We start from the raw sequence: 24,005 nt of genomic DNA, 5'->3' as shown, positions 1-24,005 counted from the left end.
TACCAGTAGCTCTTACCTGTAGTCCTTGCTACTTAGGAGGCTGAGAGCTGAGGATCATGGTTCCAAGCCAGCCGAGGCAAGAAACTATGAGACTCTTATCTACAATAAACTACTCAGGAAAAGCTGGAAGTGGCACTGTGGCCTTAAGCACTCAGAGGCTCAGACACTGCCCTCAGGACTTGAGTTCATGACCCAAGTCTGGAAAAACAAAAGTGGGGGGACGGGTGGGTTCTACTTATTTATATATAAAGCAGAGTGTTGCCCACTTATAACTATAGAAGAAGCTTATGTTTTAATCAGATTTTAAAAAATTGTTTTTCAAAATGTTCCTTGAGTTGAGTGGAACATTGATTTTTTTATGTTATTTTTACTTATCAAATATCAAATTATCAAATTAATTCCTCTAACAAAGAACATCAAAGCCTTAATAATAGCAGAAAAATGTAGAATATTCATTTATGCTAGATAAATATAATCCCACTCTGTCCCCAGAGTAGACTTCTAGATTGATAATTCTTTTTTGTTGTTGTTTTCTTTCTTTCTTTCCAGTCAGAGTCTGGGCTCTGTCCTTAAGCTCTCTCCTCCCCTCCCCTTGCCTCTTCTTTTCTTTTCCCAAGGTTGGCATTCTACCACTTGACAGTCACATGTTCACTTCTGGCATTTTGCTGGTTAACTGAGGATGTGAGTCTCCTGGATTCTTCTGTCTGGGCTGGCTTTGAACTTTGATCCTGAAATCTCATCATGCTGAGTAGCTAGAATTAGAGGTATTAAGTTGCCAGTGCCTGGCAAATACGTTGTTGTTATTATTACCTGTTTTGTAATATTGAATATGGACTCCAGGTCCATACTCATGCTGGATGAGCACTCTGTCACTGAGCTGTATCTCCAGCCTTGAACTGATGTTCTTGAATATCATTTTTTCAAATCATTGATTAACCTTTTTGATATAGGTCCTTCAAAGTACAATGTGAAAAATTCTCAACAGTAAGTTTATGATGCACATTTTTCCATATTAGACTTTTCTTAAGAGAACTTTCCAGTGGACAGGATTTGCCTATGAATGTTCAGTGATCATCTATTACACATCAGGAAATTTGTTAGATTGTGTAGACACAGAGATGAATAAAACAGAGGCCAAGCATTCTCTCATCTTACTCTGGACAATATGTCTTCTTAGTCCTTTTAAAAACTAAGATTTTTAATACCTTCTCCAAGGTTTCCTTCTCAGTCAAGCATTGATTGTTATGAAGCACTGAGCACCAGAAATGAATGCAAGATCAGCCTTCTACTTATTTCTGATTCTTCTTGTTCTCTGTTGTTCCCCCAAACAGGAGCAAAGAAAACTGGCACCAGCCTGAAAATATTTTGATGAAAGCACTGATTTTATTCCCTGTTGTCCTATAAAAGACATGAAATTGAAATCCCACTGAAATGTGTTTGTGTCACATTTGCGTCTACATATGAATTTATATGAATGAAATTGATTTAAGTAAGAAAACAGCTGCCATAGACAATAATAGACTTTAATATTCTATATTCCTTATGGTATCATTTTCATGCATTGCTGGTATTTCTTACAACAAAGTATTGCTTATAAAGCAATTAGATTAAAAAAATCTTATCAGGAGTGCTGTGATTTCTTTGCAGTACTATCAAGAAGCCTTTTGTACTGACAGGATTTAACTAAAGATAATATGAAGACAGAAGAGCTTGGTTCATTTTCCCATAAGTCCTATGATATAATTTTGCTGGTGTTGTCTTATATAACTTTAGGAAAATCTCCTTGAATCACTGGGAGAGCATGTATAAATCATGTAACCATAAATATTCATACAAGCATGAAGCATTTTGCTGTCATGAATGAACCTCAGCCCAAATTATGTGCTTGCAATTTTATCCTTGCAGATGTGTTAGCCCAGAAGTCTTGTCTGTGACCTCACAACATGATATTTTACCATCTCATTTTTTACTCTAGATGTTATCCTGAAAACCCTGTATTTTGTTAACATTGGTCCCTGTGTAGGACATTAGGAAATTCTCCGGGTCATGTTTTAGTCTTCTTTGCTTACCTCCTGAACCTGTGAGCACATTCTCATCTCAGAATGCTTCCTCTGTGCCTCTTTTTCTGTTGCTGAACTCTGGCTCTTAACTCTCCTCCATAGGTTCTTTTTATGTCCTAGATTTCCATTGTTTCCGCTTGGGAATACAAATAGTTTGGGAAGACAAATAGTTAAATTTGGTATTGGTTACCCCAAAGAACAATTTAAAAAAATACTGAAGAGGACAGAGAGGACTGGTAGTTAATACCTGACATTGCTCATTTATTACTGGAAATAACCCAGGTTATGAGAAGTATTCTCATTTCAAATATTTTAAGGAAAAAATATTTGTGAAAATCACCATAATTTAACCTAGCTTCCAGTTATTTTGTTAATGTCTGTGCTGGAAGTCATTTTCTATAAAGCCTTGTGAATATTGCCAGGTAAGCATTCATCTTAGATTCCATTTGAAGGGATTTAGTCATCAGTGACTACTTGAAAATAAATTCTTTCTCTAGATTTAATCCTCTTAAAATTAGAAAGGTATAGAAAAATAGAAGGAGGCTCAGGTGTCATTTATGATTCTCTGTTTGCATTTAGACATAAAAGCAGGAAGGTCAAATGTCTTGTATAATGTCTTTTTGGGAACTAGAGCAGGAAGAGGAACTGGCTGGCCTCTATCTCAACTGGCAAGGACTGTGTATTGAGTCACAGTGAAGGGCAAGCAACCTTTCCACAGGAATAGAGGTTGTGCAATGAAGTAGGGTGGTGTTAGGCTTTTATGAGGTCTGAGCTAGGACAGAGGTTGTTGAAAAGGCTATTAGGTCTTGGGGAAGTGGGGACTTTCAGTCAGGCCCACCATGGAATGTTTACAGCTAGGTTGGTCCTGCCTGCATCAAACACACCCCTGCGTACCTGGGACAATAGGGTAGGGACAAATTCTTCAATGTTGGTGACAGAGTCAATAAGAAGCCAGATAGCCATTCCTCTTACATATGCAATTGGATCTAATTCACTGTGACATTTCTTTCAGAAAGTTTATATCCAAGTTGTTTTGGGAAGGAGAAGGCGGTTGAAGCTTGGGGTTTATGGTCAGATGGCACCATTGCAGTTATCCGCCATATGTGTCGGATGACCTCAGCTGCTGTCTTTTCCTGTCTGACTTGCCATTTCTAAATAGCAATGGGAGGAAATGGCATGTGGCCCCATAGGAATGGACTTTGAAACCTTCCCCTCAAAGGCCTTCACTCTCTCCAAGGACTAACATTGATCCTTGTGCTGGTTACTTTATGGTTACCTCTCCATGTTCATCCTTGATATAGAATAGTAATGTAGGTTAAACATCCTTTCAACAGTGTGATGCTGTCTTCCTTCCTGACCTAGTATGGCATTTGTAAGGAAAATTTGAGTCATTCACTTTTCTCTGAAGTGAATATATCAAACTAATTACTTGTCCAGTGCCTGTTATATGGCAGACATTGGGAATCAAATAGAATAAATTTGTTCAAAAAGTCTAAACTATCAAATAATATGATCTTGCCAATTACTAGCTCAGATCCAGTTCTCAGTTTGCTGAAAGGGATTAAGGCTGGGCCACTGCCAGATTTTACATGTTTATAGTAGAGTGTAGGAGACATTTTCTTCATGAGAAAGAAAACAACCCAAACAGTTATCATCTGACCCACTAATGCACGTTTACAACAGAATAAGATTTCACTAAACCCCATAGAAATTGGATTAGTTTCTTCCAGAGAAGCTGAGTTTTTAACTTTTCCTATGAAGAGAAGAATGTGCCAAGTATATAATGAAAAGCACATCCATTGGATAATATCCAACTTTTTGTTAATAAAAAGCATGTTACTTTTCAATTATAAAAGCAATATATAACTTGAGTATCTTTTTTCAAAAGCATACTACATTTACATTGTTTTCAGATTTCAGTTCTTAATTTTTATACTTTTGCAAATAGTTTTCCTAAGTACTGATTTATATGAATCTTTACTGTTTGACTTAGTTTGTTTTTTCCTTAAGGTAATAATCACAAAGACAAAGAATTACCTAGACAAAGAATCAAAATGGATGATATATTTTTGACCAATAGCATACATTTCCAAATTTTTAGCAAAATACCATGTCACTTTGCACCCTTGCCAGTGTGGGTTTACCTTGCTGCAAGGTAGGGTGGTTTTTATTCTTTCATGGTACAGAAAGCTGTCTGGGCTTAGCTGAAGCACCACACAACTACTGCTAATGTCCAGAATTAAGGGAGATTGCTGAAAATTTTTGTACAACAGAGATGCTGAAATGAAAACTACCCTACTATTTATTTACTCCTTCCAGTGATGCTCATTTCAATAAGTTGTGGTGTACATGGCTCTGAGGGCATTGAATGACACTCTTCCCAAGCTGGTCGGCCTGCCCTCCCATTGGTGGATAGGCCATCTCACAGTTCCCTTCTGAAACTCATCTTCTTTTAGCAAAACAAAACCAAACAAAAATAGCATCAGATGATTTAGAACACAACTGTGTACCTCAATCTTTTTTTAACTATAGAATTTAAAAGGCATCGTATATTCTGTTAAATATGTATGCCTTAGCCTATTGATGTCTTCCTTTCAATATGTCTTTTCAAATGTAAATTAGATACTGGTGGAGATAGAAAGGTATAGGATATTTCCCAGGAAATTGTGTACGTATGCTATTCCTTCTGAACAAGCATCTTATTTGTCTCAATAGAGACATGTACTATTTTTATTTTTTGAGACTAAGTCTACAATTTTTCTTTCTTGTTTGAAGATTTTCATTATCTTTAAGTACCTGTACAAGCAGTTGCCATTCAACAAAGCAGTTTATGAATACCATGCATCTTCATCAACATCACTCCTTTCTATATTCTTCTTCCCCCCCCCACACTCACAACTCATTCCTACCCTCCTCCTCCTTCTTCTTCTTTTTAATTTTTAGGATATGTATTGATTTTTTTCTATTTATCAAAGCACTTTCTGTATACAGTGCATCTGTCAACTCCCCCCTACCCCCCCCAATTCTCTCCCAATCTGCACTATAAGTTATGGGCTTAAACTTAGAACCTGAGTGCTGTCCCTGACCCTTTTTGTGTGTGTGTGTCAAGACTAGCACTCTACCATTTTGAGCCACAGTACCACTTCTGACTTTCTGGCAGTTAACTTGAGATAAGTCTCATAGACTTTCCTGCCTGGGCTGGCTTTGAACCACCTTCCTCGAATTTGAGCCTTCTGAGTAGCTAACGCTGCAGACATATACAATACTTCTTGATGTGTGCCTTGGTAGTGCCTTGGTTGTGCCTTGGTAGTTGGTAAAGTACTAGCAAGTCAATGAAAATGTCAGTTCCAAGTTCAAGGCCTGATCTTAGAACTAGAAATAAAAAAAAAAAAGGAAGAAGGAAGGAAATAAGGAAGGAGAAAAGGAAAGAAACGAAATAAATTGTTGGACAGTTCTTTATCTTGACTATAAAATTTTAAGATAGTTCGTTGGAATGTCTGCTTTTTTTTTTTCTTTTTTACGGAAGATATTTATAAGGTTTTATTGTCTAACATGTTGCAGAAACAGTTTTTGTAGCCCTGATGGTTGAAATCAAGGCCTCACACTTACTAAGCCAAGTATTCTACCTCTACAGATATTCTGCCAATACTTTCCCCTCTTTTTTTTTTTTTTTTCTCTGAAATAATGTCTCACTTTATTTTGGACCTGCTTGGCCACACTCCTATTTTTGCTTTCCTTAGTTGCTGGATGGCCAGCCTGTACTACTGCACCCAGACATTTTTCTTTTTCCATAGCTTGGGGAGATAGGAGCACAATCACCGTGTCTAGCCATTGGCTAATACAATGTCTCCAGCCTGACCCAGAACTTCCACTACCCAAAGAGCTACTTTTATAGACTTTTGAGCCATTATACCTGGTTTATTAAACAAAGTTATCTGTCTACTGATTAAATATTTTATATCAAAGAAGACTTGTGTCTAATATTTACATAGTAAGTGTTCTTAATGTATATGCTTTATTAAATTTTTTCATGCTCTATCATTTTATTAACCAAACAATGTTTCAGGTTGAAAAACATAAAAATAAAATAACCAAATATGGCTAAGACCATGAAAGTCACCAGGGGTGTCTGTTTTAATTCCCTTTTCTCAGACCTACACATTGTTAGCAATATTCTGTAGTTAACATTCTTTTTTCTTTCTTTTTTTAATTGTAATGTATAAAGGGGTTACAGTTACATTTGCCAGATAGTAAATGCATTACTTCTCACACATTGATACCCTTTCTCATGTTTTTGTCCCCATTTCCATTCCCCCGCCCCCTCCCATTCACCTTGACTCCCCCCCACCCCTCCCGCCTACTGGCAATAGAACCTTGAGCATCTTGGCATGTGGTTTACTACTGGTTTTATATTGACCTAAAAGCTCACAGTTTGGTTCTTTTTTTTTTTTTTCTTCGTAAAATAGTATCATGCTATTTGCTTTTTTTTTTTTTAATTGTTGGTGTGATATACAGAGGGGTTACAGTTACATTCATCGGATAGTGGGTACATTGCTTCTTAAACATTGTTACCCCTTCCCCTGGTTTTCTCCTGCTCTCACTCCTCCCACCCCCAAGCTAATAAAACAAACCCTCATTTCACAATTTAAACTATATTGAGTCCGATTCACAAGCGCTGCAAGTTTATTATTATTCTCCTGCAGTTTGACGTGCCCCCAATTGTAATTGTGTTGACTCTTAAAGCATTAACTCTCCCCAGTGCTTATCAAACTGGGAGAGATAAGTCTTCAATTCAGGACTTCATTAAATATCTCATTTATAGGAAACACATGATGGCTTCTAATAGACTAATCACTTGTGCAGTGGAAGGAAACTTGGAGGTCAGGAGTTTGGATAGTGCAAGCTTTTCCTACCCAGCTGAGCTGAGCCTTGCACCTGTGTAGGCAAGCCTGTTTCTCAGGCATTCTCAGCCTGTGGCTCTGGCAGGCACAAGGCTAGTCCAAGTAGAAGGTTGCTCAGAATCACACCGCCAATGAGGAAGTTAAGGATACTGCTTCTCCCTTGAAGCAGCAATGTTTTCAAGGCCTCACTAGCATTAGTAATTTCTTGCTAGTAGTTAGCATTCGGAAAAACTTGAATAGTTAAACACAGTTTTTTTGTTGTTGTGTTGTTTCCTTCTTTTTTGTGTGGGTAATAAGGCTTGAGCTCATCTGGGTGCTGTCCCTGAGCTCTTCAGCTCAAGGCTACCACCTTACCCCTGGAGCCACAGCCCCACTTCCCTTTCTCTAGAGGTTAATTGGAGATAAGAGTCTCAGGTCCTTTTGTTTCTGGGCTGGCTTTGAACCTCGATCCTCAGATCTCAGCCTCCTGAGCAGCTAGCATTACAGGCACAAGCCACCGCGCCTGGCTGTTTTTTTTGGTTGTTGTTGTTGTTGTTTACTCAATCTTGGGGATTGAATTTAGGGCCTGGGCTCTGTCCTTGGGCTTTCTCAAGGCTAGCACTCTACCACTTGAGCCACCACATCACTTCTAGTTTTTTACGGTATGTGGTATCAAGAAACACAGGGCCTCATGCATTCTAGACAAGCATTCTACTGCTAGGCCATGCTCTCAGCCAGCACTGTGCCTCCTGATAACCATATCTCCAGTCCCTTTTACACCTTGCTTTAGGTCTGGAGTTTTTGTCAGTAACTACCTGGGATCCAAATCCTCCTATCCAACTTTCTACATAGCTGGGATTATAGATGTGTGCCAGCACACCCAGCCCTTTTGCATAATCTTAAAGTGTTTGTCTTAGTTATGTATGACCTCATATTTAAAGATTACAGTAAGAAGATACCCTGGTTATTGTTCATTTCTATCAGAAGAAATGTATCTCTGACAGCTGGAGGAGACAATAATTCTATGAGTACACATACCGGCATGTGCCTTTATGTACATTCATGTCTTATTAACTAACATAAGAAGCATGATTTCTACAGAGCAGCATCTAATAAAGAATTCTGAGTTAAACTTAACTCAAATTGATTTGAACAGATACTAACAAAATGGGGGGGGGGAAAGGGAGCAAAAAGATGACTCAAAAAAAAGGCCTTTAATATACATATCTTCCTCCAGTGGTTGAAATGTGACAGAACTTCATGGGGGGCCTAGAGTAAAGTGGTACAGAAAGTTGATCATCAGGCAGAGCTGTCATCACAAATTATTTTGGTACAGGGTGAAAAGTTCTAGTTCATTTGGTACTCAGTTGGGTGCAGGCTTTGGCAAGTTGTTATAATACCCCCATGCTGTTAATGGCCCTCCGATACTGATTTTCCCGTGCCAACCCCTCTTTTGTCTAGCTAAAGTCACCTGGAAGCCCCCCTGGACCTGAGCTGCCCATTGAAACCATGCTAGATGACAGAGAGCGAAGAATCTCCCATTCCCTGTATGGTGGGATTGAAGGGCTTGACGAATCACCCACGAGAAATGCTGCCCTCAGTAGGATAATGGGTAAGTCAGGTGAAACTCCTCTCCTCCCATCTTGTTTGTTCTTTCTCTGGCTCACTGAGTGGTTATTAAGGTAATACTAATATAAAAGGATTCTGTATTACCAAGAAGAAAAAGAACAGCTTTGTGGTAGCCATTCAGGAAATGTTAATGTAGAAAGAATAAGTCAATACATCAGTCTTTTAAGTGAGGTTTAGATCCCTTACCACAAGAAGAAAGCAAAAAGAGGAAAGAATGGCAAAGAAATGTTTTCCTGCCAGGAGCATATTATTAGTATCTTGGAGATAATAAGTGAACGTTTGTTTTAAGAACCATTAAATATAATATTTGTAGCTGGGTGTTGGTGGCCGTTTCTATAACCCTAGTGACTCTAGAGGCTGAGATCTGAGAATCTTGTTTGCAGTCACCTCTGGCAGAAAATCCACAACACTCTCAGCTCCACTGAATCATCAAAAAATCAAGCAAATTGTGGCCCAAGTGGTCGAGTGCCAGCCCTGACCTGAGCTACCAAAGTAGAAGCCAGTGCCTAGGCCCTGAATTTCAAGCCCCAGTACCAAAACACATATACATGTACTGGAGTTGCAGCTCAACTGGTAAAGTTTCATCTTGGAGCAAATAACCTAAGAACCCTAAATTCAATCCCCAATATCACCATATAAAAACAGTAATGATCATAAAAAGGAGGATTCAGAAGTTTTATGGTCAGTTACCACAATAGCACTGTTTAAAAGGGAAGAAAGAATGCATCCATATGAAATATTCCCAGTCTTTTGGTTGGACTTAGTAGGTAAGCATACATTTTAATTTTATTAGACTTTCTCAAAGCATTAGTCTTAAAATGTTGGTCCTTGTCTTCTGCATCCTTTGTCTGGATTTAGCTGGCGGCTGCCTGCGTAGCCCCAGTGGGTAAAGAAGTGATTAGCCTTGCAGTTCAGCTTTCTCCTATCAGATCCAGTTAGTAAAGACCTGCTTTGCCACTGGAGTGGTTAGATTTACAGCACTGCTCATCTTAGGATTACTTTGTGAGATTGTTCAAATTTGAAACATAAGAGGCGGTTTTGATTAAAATAACACCTGACATAAAACCCTTGTATTACTGGTCTATTTTTTGCTAGGCTCTAATTTAAAGTAAAACCCTGAATTTAAATCCATTTTGAATACATTTAATGCAGATTTAATGCAATTCAAGTTTCTATCATGGAGCTTCTTTGAAACAAGAACTTGTTTAATTCACCAGTGGATGTTTATGGAAATCTGCCTTTGGCAAGAGATTGTACCTATACTTTTGCTGTAGATACAAAGATGAATAAGAAATAATCTTTGGCTTCAAAGCACCTTATACTGGGCAGGATAGGAAGAAAAACACATCAACACAACTTATAGGATTGTCTGCTGTTCTTTCTCTAATCCTTCCTATTCTCATTTGGAAAAATGGCTAAATTCTTCTTTTCTTTTTTTGTTACATGTAGAATTTAGACATACCATCCCTGGGTCCACTCTGTTTAGCATATTTATTTTTTACTCGCTTGATATAAAAAAATTAGGGAAGGATCCTGCCATTTGGTTTGAACACCAGTTAGATATGCATTTAATCATTGCTTGTTAATTATCAGTGGCTTCACTGTGGTAAAATTTCCATTCTTTTTTGATTGGTGAAAAAACTTAATTGATTTCTTTTCTGTTGATGGAATTTTAGACCCCTTGAGAAAGATAAAGGTGTGTGTGTGTGTGTGTGTGAGAGAGAGAGAGAGAGAGAGAGAGAGAGAGAGAGAGAGAGAGAGAGAGAGAGAGAGAGAGAGAGTGAGTGTCCCTGGATCTGTGTGCATACAAAGTGATCCGCTGTAATTTCCCCTTTATTATAGGAACATAGGATTTGCCATACTGAAAGAGACCATTGGTCCACCAGTTCCTGTAACCTGCATCCTGCCTCCAATCCCTGATGCTTCAGAGGAAGGCGAAAACCTAAAACTAGAAAATAAACAAGCCCCACACCCACCCCAGTATTTTTATCTAGTGAATTATCAAAGTTCTTTGCATGGTCGAGGGTTCCTTCGTTTTCTCTGTAGTCTGCTGATCCTATTTTGTTAATGATGACTTTGTTAGTCCTTTTTGCCTTGGGTTGTGGCATCATTGTTATTCTTTGCTTCTGCTAGGTGTATATAATGAACTTTTAATACTCCATATGCCTCCTTACCATAGGACCTTCCCTCCCCAGTTCTGTGCTTTCTGGTGTTCTGAACATGTCTTTTTCCCAAGCAGGCTGAGGAAGTATCAGTCTCATTGTGAGATGGTAGGCTAAATAGACATTCTAGAATTTGCATATTTTCTTAAGATGGCTGCTGCTGCTGCTTCTTCTTTTTCCTCTTCTTCTTCTTCTTCCTCTTCTTCTTCCTCTTCCTCTTCTTCTTCTTCTTCTTCTCATATTATGTAGACTAGAGATCCTATATAGCTTTTTAAAAATATTTTTAAACTTCAAATGATTGTACAAGGAAGTTACAGTAATTCTATATACTTTTACCCTGAGATATGTACATACTTAATTTGATTTATTTTGCAGTTTTAAACTGTGGGAATTAGTTTTCATCAGTCCTTACTCTAGTATCATTGGTCTAAGAACCAAATGCTATTTATAAGGTTAAATAACCTCTAAAGTTAGAAATTCTGTAAAAATATTACCTTGCAATCAAACACCAGATCAAAGTAACAAATATGAATTTACATTAGCCTGCACCAATTGCAATAGTATAGTAATTTGCATAGTGTTTGGGTGCATAGATATTTCTCAGATTCTAGTTGGTTAATTTATGGTTGTTCTTTTTATCATTAAAATCACAGCTATGGCTGTGGTGAAATTCAGTTACTGTATGGTCTGATATTGTATGAAGAGAACTTTGTATTGAAATTCCAGTATGTATTTTACATATCAATTAATTACATGTAAACAGGGACCATTTTCATGTAGTCTCCCCCCCACCAAAAAAAAAATTAAGACTCAACCAAAGCAATTTCAGAAGCCTTGTAATCTTTTTCTAATGGAATACACTCTAGGAGAGAGGCCCCCCCCCCTCCATGCACGTGAAATAGGAATGGACTTTCTCTTGGAAGAATGTCAGATGTCATCAGTCATGCACTTTCTCACTTATCAGATAAAAGAACTAAGTTCCAAGTCCCATGACAATTTTTGTTCTGTTTTGTTTTTGGCTGTTTCCTCTTTCTAAAACTATCCCTCTCTGGGGAATGCCAAGACCACACTTTAACTGTGAGTGACATTCAAGGCATTTGTTCTTTATGCAGATCAATTTACAAGTGTCCATTCTGTAAGCCAAGGCATTGAATAGTATCCAGAACTTATTCCATTCCAGCAACATTGCTGACAAGAAAAGGTTTGTCGTGGAAATTGCCAGTGAAATATCATCTTCTGCTTAGGATTCTCCCAAAGGAACCTAGTATTGATTTGGCTGAAGTGACCACTGTTTGAATGCATGGTTTTCTGGTTCTTACAGTGGTCGCACATGACTTACCTGCTTACTGTGAACTGTAACCAAAACAAGTCTTCTCCAAATATTATCAGTTTTGACCATTTCAATTATAATAGATTTAAAAAAAGGAGTCCTACACATTCGTAAAAAAAGTCACTGATAACTCTGAAGCAGCTCCAATTTGGGGCTATCTTAAATAATAAAAGCAGCAGAATACTAGGCATAGCTAATTTTACCAATATATTCACTTGTAGTATATGTCCAATGTTGATATTTGGTAACACAGAACCTTAATTATTTTCTAGTTTTATCTGAACAATTTTGTTAAAGCAAACAAGTAATCTGTTCTATTCATTTTGGAATTTATTTTGGGGTTTCTATGTACATACATTGGTGCTGAGTTTAAATAATAATTCAGTTCAGAATATTTTCATCTTGTTAGACAGTTGACATAGAAAATGAGACATTGCTGTTTTGTTCCAAGTCAGCTCACTGACACAAATTCTCTCATTTCAGTTATTTCCAGTATCATGAGTGGTGTTGCATTCTGTGTAAATTAGTAATGAATAAATGTTTAGTAAACAACCATTTTGTATGTCATTGTTTCCCTTCTTTGCAAAAGAATAACTGGTTTGTTACTTACCTGCTTTGCTATGTTAATTAACTGAGGAAAAAGGAAACTCTAGCCATCAAAAAGGAATGGAAGCCTTCTTTAGTCATGCCTAGAAGATTTGATACTTAGGATGTGCCCAATGGTAGAAAAGAAAATGTGGTTTCATCTCGGTGGAACTTGGTGGAATGTGTAGTTAGGTAGTTTAGTGTTTCATATAAAGCCATTCGTGGCAAGCCAGCTAAGTAGTGGATACTGATGGAATATATAAATAATGAAATTTTGTAAACTATTTGTCCCTAGAATCATGGTATTGAAAAAAATGCTAAATTATTGCCCTACTAAAGAAACTTCTTGCATTTTCTAAGTATATATGTGTACACATATATATATATATATTTGATCATTTAAGGTATAGTTTTTCTACTCATACCAATATAATAAAATCTTATCATATGAACCAATCGGTATTGCATACTGTGTCAATATATAAGTTTCAGGTTTTGTGTTTAAGAACGTATGTACTTTGGTTTCTCTGTGATGTTTCCTTAAATACAATATTCTTGAGTTACAATTTAGTATTTAACAATGTCACATATTCTGTGCCATTGTATATTGTCAGTTAGGGAGTCACTCTGGTTTATAATAGTCTTTTGAAGGAAACATCTCTCTGGCTAACAGTGTTGGCATGTCCTACCTGATTTTCAAAAGGTATTATGGTGGGCAGACTCTTTTATTGATACCCTAAAATTTGAGTAGGAAGAAATGAGTGATTTCAAATCAGGAATGGGAATTGATTTCATGTTACATTTGATTTATGTCTGTATCATGAGCATGAATATAAAGTGGCAGGTTTTCTTAGTTTGTCAAGATAGTTCATTTGGAATCAAAAGTAAAGTGGTTTACTTGCTAAGAGGCTGCATGAAGTTTTTGGTGAACATGTATGTTTCTGTAACAGTGTAGTCAATGCTAAAATATTAATGCATTTGAGGGGCCACCCTGGGGAGGTGCATTGTGGGCCACCCTGGGGAGATGAATAGCAACTAAAATAATTTCTTTTTCTTTGCTGCAATGTCTATAGATAGACAATAGATATACTTAAAAACTGCCTTTCAGGGTGGGGAGTATAGCTTAGTGGAAAGAGTACTTGCTTAACATGCATGAAGCCCTAGATTTGATTCCTCAGTGTTACATCCTCAGAAAAAGCTAGAAGTGGTGCTGTGGCTTAAGTGACAGAGCACTGGCTTTGAGCAAAAATGTCTAAGGACAGTGTCCAGGCCCTGATTTCAAGCCCCAGGACTGGCAAAAAAAAAAAAAAAAAAAAAAAGGACTTTTTTTTAAAGACTAAATATGCCGCCCTCATCATTGTTAAAATTACTTGCTTGTAAGGTTGGACCTAAGACTAATGTTAAATTGTTCACCCATTCCATGTGCAGTTTTAATAGAAGAGATGTACAATATTGTGGTAGATCTTAAAGAAGCAGAAGCTTTGTTTGAGAAGGACCTACCACAAGTGATTAAACAGTTTGGAAGTTTGAAGTGGAAAGGTTTCCTCTCCTCTTGTGAGGTGGTCTGGGAAATTGCCCAGGTTCCTTATTTTTTAGGGGAGCCTAGATTAGTGAGCCATGTCTTGGCACCTCGGTGATGTTTCTGGGTGGATGGTCTCAGGCATCTGAGTATACCCAAATTCTACGTATATCCAAACCTTTGCTGAGCAGCCGGTCCTGCCCAGGAATAGTATTCAAAATTTAGCGAGGAAGCTGCTAGATCTGTAGATGATTGGAGGGGAAAAGCTGCCATGATTTTGATTCCAAAATCATCTATTGGAGTTTAACACCTTGAAATACTTTTTTGTATGAAAAGTGGTGCATCTAGATTGTCAGTGATGTTGAACAGCCCAGGTGAATGCCACAGCAACCACATCTCTGCACAATGCTTACACCACCATGCTGTTTGTGTGTCTGTTCCTCCCGGTTGATGAGTTGTCCCCTCTCCAAGGAGCCTGGTATGCAGTAGCTTGCTGATGAGTGAATGGATGAATGATTGCCTTAAGTTAATGAGGCCTCACTCTAAATTTCTTGCTAAATTTTTTCAAAGACTTTCTCACTTTAGAATTTGTTTATTAGAAGCCTTTTTGATGACCAACCTATCCTTCCAAAGCGGGCACACCAGAGAAATCACATATCATGGTCTGAGTTGTATCACCACTGTGTCAGAGAGCCTTGCAGACTTGAGGTCTCTGTTTGATAATCATTTCTGAAAAAATAAACATGGTAGATTCTCTCTTGCTCTGTAGCTCTGTGGAAGTTGAGGCTTTTCCTGATGATGGAGGTTATTCATGTGAATAGGTATTATACTTAGACTGGTGTCTAGAACTGCTTTTTCCTTTTGCATCTGGCAGGTAAATACCAGCTGTCCCCCACTGTGAATATGCCTCAAGACGATACTGTCATTATAGAAGATGACAGACTGCCGGTGCTTCCCCCACATCTCTCAGACCAGTCATCTTCCGGGTCCCATGAGGACGTGGGATTTGTGATCTCCGAGGCTGGCTCCTGGGCTAAGGCTGCAGTTATTGAGTCTGCTGACTGGTAAGTGCTTGCTTCTGGCTGAGGAAACACTGGTCTGTTTTATTCATGTTTATGTAACTTGTACCTGAATACAAGGGATGAATTCCTTCATGAATTCCGTTTAATACTCTTAACTATCACTCTTAACAAAAGACTTTCCCTCTGTCCTGTAAACTTCATAGTTGTAATAGCCTTCATGGCCAACACAACAACAAAACAAGTACCAACCCCAAACAACACTATACTTAATTCTTTTTTACTATTTAATTTTAAATCAGTTTTAATTTAATGATTGTATTTCTATTAAATTGATTCAAAGCGAATCACTAAGTTAGTTAAATCAATTAGATGAAAGCAATTATGTATTCTGGAAATGGGAGGTAAGTGTTTTAACTACAATCTGGATTTTCCTTTGATTTAGGGTATGTGTCTATATGCCAGTAGTGAGGCTTCAAATTAGTGCCTGGGAGAGCTGTCTTTTAGGGTTGTTTGTTTGTTGTAGTTGTTTGTTTTGTGTTTTTGAAGGTATGTGTCTTTTATTATGTTAGAAAGACAAGGCTGAAAAATGAGCAATTTGCTATGGGGAATGCCAGGCCAGGAGTTCCCAGCCAGCCATCCCTGCAAGGAAACTTAAGAGGAACATAAACATACATGGAATTTTTTTTTTTTTTTCATGAGGACTGCAGACCACTCACAGGCTCCAGGGAACCCCATCTTGGGAAAGAAATGTCTTTTAGTTTTTTTGTTCAAGAGTGGCAGTCCACCTCTTGAGCCAAGCCTCCACTTCCAGGTTTTGTTTTTTTGCTAGCTAATTAGAGATAAGTGTCCTAGGGACTTTGCTGTCTCGGCTGCCTTCGAACCGTGACCATCAGCTAGAATTATGGGTTTGAGCCCCTGGGGTCTGACATAACCATATTCTTTAAACTACTTTGTAGGAGGTTCAAGCATGGTGAGTTTGGGGACAGTTTTGTGCTCCTCTTCCCCACCCCTCCCGTCCCCCGCCATGTCTTTTAAAGTAAAAGAAAGTCTTAGATATAGTTGGGCCAATGTGTGGCTCCAGTGTGGCTATGCATCTTAATCTATATGCCTACTAATTATGTATCAGTGAGCACAAAGGGACTCTCCTGTAGGGATGCCTTTTAAGTTTGGGATTCTCATTAAACCAAGTCTCATCCTTGTCCTATTAGCAAAACCGTGCTTTTGGCATTGTTCCTTCACTATTGACCATGTAATAACCTCTTACTCTTTGCATAACCTGGGTCAGGGTTAAATATTAAATTAAATGTGTCTAGCTGACTTGCATTTATTTGTGTTAACATGTCAAGACTACTTTTAACAAAATAAATTATACGTCCCTACTCCTTTCCCAAACACCCACTAAAGCTCACAAAAATGCAGTGCATTTATTTGTTAATTCTGCAGATGTTCTCTGGAAATAATTTCACCTGTAATTTAGGCCTTTGAAATGTTGGTCTCTAGCTTTTATTTCTTTTAAAATTCTCCCTTTGAAAATGTGATATAAAAATAGAGCTCTGCTTAAGCCTGCACCATAATAGCTCATCGTGAATGAAGTTTTTTGGTTATGCTTTGAGGGGGACCACAATATATGGTAAAATCCCTCCAGAAATAAGCAAATGCTGTTACATTGCTCCAAATCCTGTCTCTTTCTGAAAGGGAGAACAGCAGTGGAGAAAGTAAGGTTTAGATCTTTCCAGTATTCATCTCTGGGACCAAATCCTTTGACTCTCCACCATGTTGAGAAACATTGGAGGTATGGTCATGAAAACAGAGCAGGCTGGGGTCTGCTGAAGTGTTCCATTGGTGAAAAGCAGTAAATAACTCATAGAAATGGATGGTGGCATTAATTTCCCTAAGGATTTGCAAAAAACGAGGAGGACTTGGGTGATTTTACTGTGGGGAATGTGAGGCAAAGGAAAGAATATGAATGAAGGGTTATCCAAACAAGAATGGCAGCTGTTCTGCATCACGGCAGAAAATGTAAGCTTTTCCAGGCTGACAATATCTCCCTAATCTTTGATGAAAATGTTAGGAAAACAGAAGGGCAATAAGACAGGATTAATAAGTGGAATTTTTAATAACATCATGGGGTCAGGATATGGTTACATTCTCTAAAGAATCATCTGTCAGTCCTGCAGCCTAACTTGTTAAATATTCTGGTACACTGTTTATTGTATCTGAAATTAGTTTAATGGTTTTATTAATAGGGAAGAATTAATTATGTCATGGTTTAAGAATATTCAGTTATTTTAAGACTCTTATTAACTCACAAACTCATTCGACATTTTAAATTGTGTATGTTTATAGTTCAGTGCACAATTGTGGAAGACTAAATATGTCAAATGGCTGTGCTTCTAATTTGTTAATGAGTAGAATATGTGTTCTTTTCAATTAACTGATTTAGAGAACAATGTATTTAAGGAAGGGGAATATTCTGGTGTGTGTGTGTATGTGCGCATATGCGTGCTCCAAAACTGGCATGTGAACTCATGTCCTGGGTTCTATCCCTTAGATTCTTCCTTTCAATGCTGGTGTTCTATCACTTAAGCAACAACTCAGCCTTCATCTTTTCTCCGAATAATTGGATAAGAGACTCAGACTGCCTAAGCTGGCTACGAACTAAGATCCTCAGAACTCAGTCTACTGAACATCTAGGATTACAGACAGGAGCTACTGGTGTCCAGCTAGCACATTTTAATTTTAATGACAACTTAATTTCAGAGACTGTAAAATGACTTTGAAAATACGCTAAATGACAGTTTGGGCAGTGATAAATTGTATTTCTTTGAACAACTTTTGCCAATAAATTCTGTAAACTGTTTGGCAAGTTCATGCTGTCCTCAAGTGTGGTGCTCTCATCATGCTCAGATGTTTCTCCTCCTCCTGCTCCTTCTCTTCCTCCTCTTCTCCTCCTCCTCCTCCTCTTTCTCCTCCTTCTCTTTGTTTTTCTCCTTCTTGCTCTTCTCTTTGTTCTTCTCCTCCTTACCATCCTCCTCCTTCTCCTCCTTTTCCTCCTCCTCCTCCTTGTCTTCCTCTTCCTCCTTTTTCCACTTCCTCCTCCTCTTCTTCCTCTTCCTCCTCCTCCTGATACATTAATTTACATAGGGTGGTTTCATTGTGGCATTTTAATTCTGTGTACAATGTATTATTCATGTATTATTCCTGCTGCTGCTGCTGCTCTTCCCTCTACTGAAGGCCATTTCAACATGGTTCATTGTTTTATTTTCATACATGCAGATTGTGGGTTCAGGTTTTAAAGAGTTCTGCAAGAAAGGAAAGGAGGGAGGGAAAGAGAAAGGGGGAGAGGGAGAGGGAGGGAAAGAAAGGAAAGAAAATCCCAAAGAAAAGGAAGCAAGCAACCAAGCAGAGAGGAAGTGGAAAGAAAGGAAGGGATGGGGGAAGGAAGGAAGAAAAGGAGAGGTGGTGGAAGGGAAGAAAGGGACTAGCAAGCAGGCAATGAGTGGAGATCTACTTTCAACAAACAATAGAAATATTGTTAGTGGTAATGTATTATTTAAAGTTGTCAGTTCTCATTGTATGGGCTTCAGTTTTTCACTTCTAAAGATCAAAGGTAGGCCGTGAGCATGCTCGGGAATCCCTTTACCACTCAGCTGCATCCATACATATGACATTGCATTTTTCTTAAAGAAAAAAAAAACAAAACAAAAAAAAACCTTTTTAGGGGCTGAGAATGTTGCTCAGTGGTAGAGTGCTTGCCTAGCATGAAGCCCTGGGTTCGATTCCTCAGTCCCACATAAACAGACAATACTAGAAGTGACGCTGGAAGTGGTTTAAGTGGTAGAGTCTTGAGCACTGAGAGGCTCAAGGACAGAGCTCAGGCCCTAAGTTCAAGCACAAACAAAAACAAAACTTTTATTGTTATTATAAAGGTGATGTATAGAAGCTGTGTACAATGGCATTAATTAGTGTATAACTTCATGTAATACCACAATCATAAAATTATTCGGGGCTTGGATTAGACTCCTGTTCCCTGTGAGATTTATCTTTTATTATCTGGATTCCTGACATGGAGCTAGAGTAAGGCAACTTAAATTTTGCAATATTTAAGGGCAGGCTCATTGTTGATTTGACCCTGTTTGTACTTGACTTCAGGAGTGAATACTTTCTTCAATTCTGAAGTCTACTCAACTGACTAGATTTCTCTTAGTCAGGCGTGCCATGAATTTGGTGGAAAAGATTGAGAATGTCTGTCCTTTATGTGGCGTGTGTGTGTGTGTGTGTGTGTGTGTGTGTGTGTGTGTGTGTGTGTGTTCAAGTTCTGAACTAAGGGCTTGGGCGCTGTCCCTAAGCTTTTCCTAGCACTCTACTAGTTGAGTCACAGTTCCAGTTCTAGCTTTTCATGGTTAATTGGAGACAAGAATATCAAGGACTTTCCTGCCCTGACTGGCTTCCGACAAGGATTCTCAAATATCAGCCTCTTGAATTACAGGCATGGGTCACCAACACTAAGCTTTTTCTTTCTTTCTTCTTCTTTTTTAATTAAATAGTTTACAAAGTGGTTTTTAAGATCAACATAATTAATACTACTTTGGTCATTTAATAAGAAATCTTCATGGGATAATACTAATTCCTTAGTTTACTATTTGCAAAAGGCCTTTCACCTTACTTCATTGAACTCTTTCATTTGCCTTGAAAAATGAAGTAATTCTCATTGTAAGTAAGGTCCAAAACATATCATTCTACTTAACCTACTGGGAGAGATATTCTCTTGGTATTTTTTCAACTTTTGGCCAACTATCATTTCATCTGCAAGAAATTGCAGATAAATTTCCACTGTGCATCTCAACTAGATCATCGTAAGTTTCACGATATAAAAGATCATTTTCCTAAGACCTTGAATTCATCAGAAACGTTAAAATCTGTTGAAATCCAGGTTTCTTAGCAGAATTGTCCCACTTATTGTCAATATGTTTAATTTCTCATGGAGAGTCATTCTCCTGCTGGCCCTATAGGTAAGGTGTCTGGATCCTACAAGGATAGGTAGCAATGCAAGGGAAAAAAAAAATGCCCTCCTATAAAATGTGCTCAGAACACCTGATAGTGCTTTTTAACTTGATCAAAGATTTTTACAACTAACAGCGATTCAGCATCAGCTCCAGCCACTTCCTTTGGAAAAATCACTTTGGAACATATCCTGTTCCCAATGCAGTGCCATATGCTTCCTTTTCTTCCACACTGGGGCCACTGTGTTGATGTAACCTGACTCAAATATCATCTAAAGTTAGCTGAGCTTCTCCTGACACCCTCATACACTGTTGATCCTCTCATCTGTCGGAGCCACAGCATCTGTTCATACATCCAGCTTAGAATATTCTTAGGAATTTGTAGAACACAGGATCTTTTCTTATTTATTGTTTTGACTTTGGACTATCCAGTAGGATAGCTTAATCAGAATAGATCTGTTGGCACTTCATTAAATTGGGTTTTTCAGTGGATTAGCGATTGCAAAGATATTGCACCTTCATGAAGATTTTTTTTCTTCTCTTTCCTTTTCTGAAACACAGGATAAACATATAAAGAGGGTCAGAGCACAAGCTTTGGAAACTAATATTCCACTGTAATTTATAGAGTCATACATGTCATATATATTATTATATACATTATGAAACTCTCCAATGACTACCAAGGACTGGGCTCATTTTTAATGATCATTGAAAAATAAGGATATATGATCAAACATAGTGAAGAAACAGAATAGGAAGCAGAGGAAAAAAACAAACACATTTTTAACTCTGGTGTTAAATTACCTACTTTTGCATTACCTTCCATTCAGGTATTGTGTATTTCAAAGTGGTCTTTGTTGTTACTTAGTTTAAATTTTTGAGAACTAATCACATGTACACACAAGTACATATAAAATTTTGTCTAAAAACTGGATATTTTCTACTTTTAATGGATACTTTTATGCTTATCTTTCTCTTTACACCAGCTCTTTGAGTCCAGATGTTGATCCAGTTCTTGCTTTTCAACGGGAAGGATTTGGACGGCAGAGTATGTCAGAAAAACGCACAAAGCAATTTTCAGATGCCAGTCAATTGGATTTCGTTAAAACGCGAAAATCAAAAAGCATGGATTTAGGTAGTGAGTACAATCTCCATGAATGTTTATCTAAATAAGGTTTTGATGCTTTCAGGATAGAATTGATGGCCCCAAACACATGTCTGTTTATTTTGCACAATAGAAAATATAAATGTGAACTATGAAAATTTGGCAAAAATTAGTTTTCCTGTGTGTTTGAGATAACTGAAGTACTTACAAATGGCATGTTTATATAATATACAATATGGTGATATATGTGTTCTTATGAGAAAGGAAACAAACACATGTGCATATCATGCTATATTCATATATCTTTATCTTAAAAAATCTGAAATGTTTTCACACTTTGACTACTGAAAAGCAATTTCACTGAAATTGTATTTGTTTTTTGGGGGAATTATTTGAACTACATGACAGAACTTTGGAGAGAAACCATTATCTCAATCCATGTCTAGAATTTTGTTATGTTGCATTATCTTTCTTCAATAACTCTTTGAGGTTATTTGATAGATTCGCTTGTACTTGGGTAATTAAGACATTTAATCAAATTAATAATTTAAGAGAACATTTATTCTAGAATGTATTTGAGAACAAGCAAGAGGAGGAAAATAACTATAGTTGTTCAATCAGACACTAATCAGGTAGTGCCCTTCTCCAAATCTAAATCAACCAAAAAAAAAATTAAAAAATTATATGCAGAAACGAATGATTTTTTTTAAAAGAACTTTTTGTTAATCTCTTGTAACATACGCTGTTCTCTGGTGGCTGTTTGTAACTTTAAGACTAAAAGCATTAATTTCTCATATGCATATAAGAAAATTTTGGTGATGCATTGCCTTGGCTAATTGTGATATGCTAACATATGAATAACACACAGATCTGTAAATGAAATGACTGGCCAATTGCATGGAGATACTGCTTATATTCTCCCTTTATTTTTGATTATGGATGTCTGCTTGATGTTACATACTGTTTGCATGAAATATTACCTAAGATTTGTCACCTAACTGTGAAGATCTGGGAATGATTGAAGCATGTTGGGCTGAGGGGACTAACTGGGCTAACCATTATACATTTACCTTTTAACAGTAGCTGACGAGAGTAAACTCAATACAGTGGATGACCAGAAAGCAGGTAAGAATGGATTGTTAGACTGTTGCCATGGAAACCATGGTCCACGGAGCTTATCACAATTACCGAGCTGCCAGTCATAATGCATGTAAACATAAGTATTCCAGTCTTGCACAGATGTTTCCATTGTGGGAAATCAAATTGTGTAAGATTTGTCTTTCTGTTAGAAAAAAACAATTATCAGTGATGTTCCTATTAAATGGAAACATTATGTTAAAGTCTTAAAAACAGACTTAGATTTTTCAGGCCATATTTATATAAGAATGATTGCTCATAATTTGTAAGACATAAAAATTCTGAAAACTTAAGTTTAGCTTGAAATTCTGAAAACATGTACTATTAAGTTTTAAAGTCACTAATGTGAAGTCTAGATTACATCCAATTCTTAAGGTGATGATTGTGGTTTGAAAGATAACATTGCTAAAGGTGAGTGTCTAATATTGCTATCATAAATCATTCCTTAGTTCTTTTTCTGGTGCAAGAACTAGTTTATAATTAAACCTGACAATGGATTAGACTATTGAATGTAAATGGCTCCATTAGCTTTGTGAACCTGTTCTACATTCATTTGCCACTATATCATTCCATGGAAATAATGGACTCTGTGGAACTGGATGTAGCATTATAGTAGATTTTACTTTTTTTGTTTTCACATGAAAATCACTAGAGAAAAGTCCTTCTCCCCTGAATCCCTTCCCTCAAAATAGTTTCAGTGAGGAGAGTCCATACTGCCTGCAAGCTCACAACCCGCCTGCTTCAGCTTCCTAAGGAGAGAAAAATCTCTCATTGTAGTTTAAATACTTAAAAACTTTATGCTGTTTTTGTGTATTGGCACTTATGAGTTAAGTTAAAAATCTTGTATTAATAATCCTAGATGTAGGAAAATGTAGTCATATCACTTGGTACTAATTAGCTGTAGTTCACCTTTTTAACCTGCAGTAGTAATAGCTTTAGCCTTGTTGAAAAATGTGAATATATCCTGTATATAATATCCTGTACAGATTATTGTGAGCATGTTTGGAGTTACCATCTTCTGTAGAATGATAGGTTGTAAAATTACATCCAATAAATCACAAGACTATATTGCCAAGCAATTAATTGTAGCCTCAGCTATTCCTAAGTACCTATTTTTCTTATCAAGCATCACATTCATTGGAAGTCTGAATCATGGGCACATGAACATGTTACTTGATAGTTTAGATATATAAAATAGGCACTTGTTTTTTGTTTTTTGGTTTTTTTTAGTTAAACTATATAGTGCTTTTAAAGATCCAACTTCTGACTTAATGTTGCTAAAAATCCACTTGAACTAGGATATGACTATGGATCATACCAGTTAGGTGAAAACTAAATGACGTTTTTAACTAGGTCAAAGAGATTACAAATAAAAGAACAATTTTGTTTTATTTAAAAGGTAATGACTCTAGATTTTATATGAAAGCATTTTCTGGTGAAGACACAAATTTTATAAGCTAATCATGCTGTTTTTTCTTTAATAAAATATTAGTTGAGAGATCATAAGATTAAAAATTATTAGATGAACACCAAATAACCTTTTGGTGAATTAGTTCTATATTAGCATCAGTAA

General features: G+C 37.2%; 1 protein-coding gene across 11 annotated transcripts in view; it reads left to right on the top strand.

The window, feature by feature from the left end:
• Positions 1-24,005, top strand: part of Pard3 (par-3 family cell polarity regulator) — a 575,898-nt gene that overhangs the window by 346,859 nt on the left and 205,034 nt on the right. For 5 of the 11 annotated variants that reach the window (XM_090319128.1, XM_090319127.1, XM_090319126.1 and 2 more), the window contains 4 exons: positions 8,402-8,552; positions 15,040-15,229; positions 21,177-21,238; positions 22,376-22,420. In XM_090319128.1, coding sequence (XP_090175254.1) covers positions 8,402-8,552; positions 15,040-15,229; positions 21,177-21,238; positions 22,376-22,420 — 448 coding nt within the window. Of the gene's footprint in view, positions 1-8,401; positions 8,553-15,039; positions 15,230-21,176; positions 21,329-22,375; positions 22,421-24,005 lie in introns of all 11 variants that reach the window. The other 6 variants (XM_090319125.1, XM_090319122.1, XM_090319120.1 and 3 more) reach the window with 3 other exon arrangements.

Source organism: Megascapheus bottae, chromosome 26, assembly GCF_031878675.1.
Source record: "Megascapheus bottae isolate mThoBot1 chromosome 26, mThoBot2.hap1, whole genome shotgun sequence".
Lineage (NCBI taxonomy): Eukaryota > Metazoa > Chordata > Mammalia > Rodentia > Geomyidae > Megascapheus > Megascapheus bottae.
The sequence above is the reverse complement of the archived record's forward strand: the minus strand, read 5'-3'. Positions and strand labels throughout refer to the sequence as shown.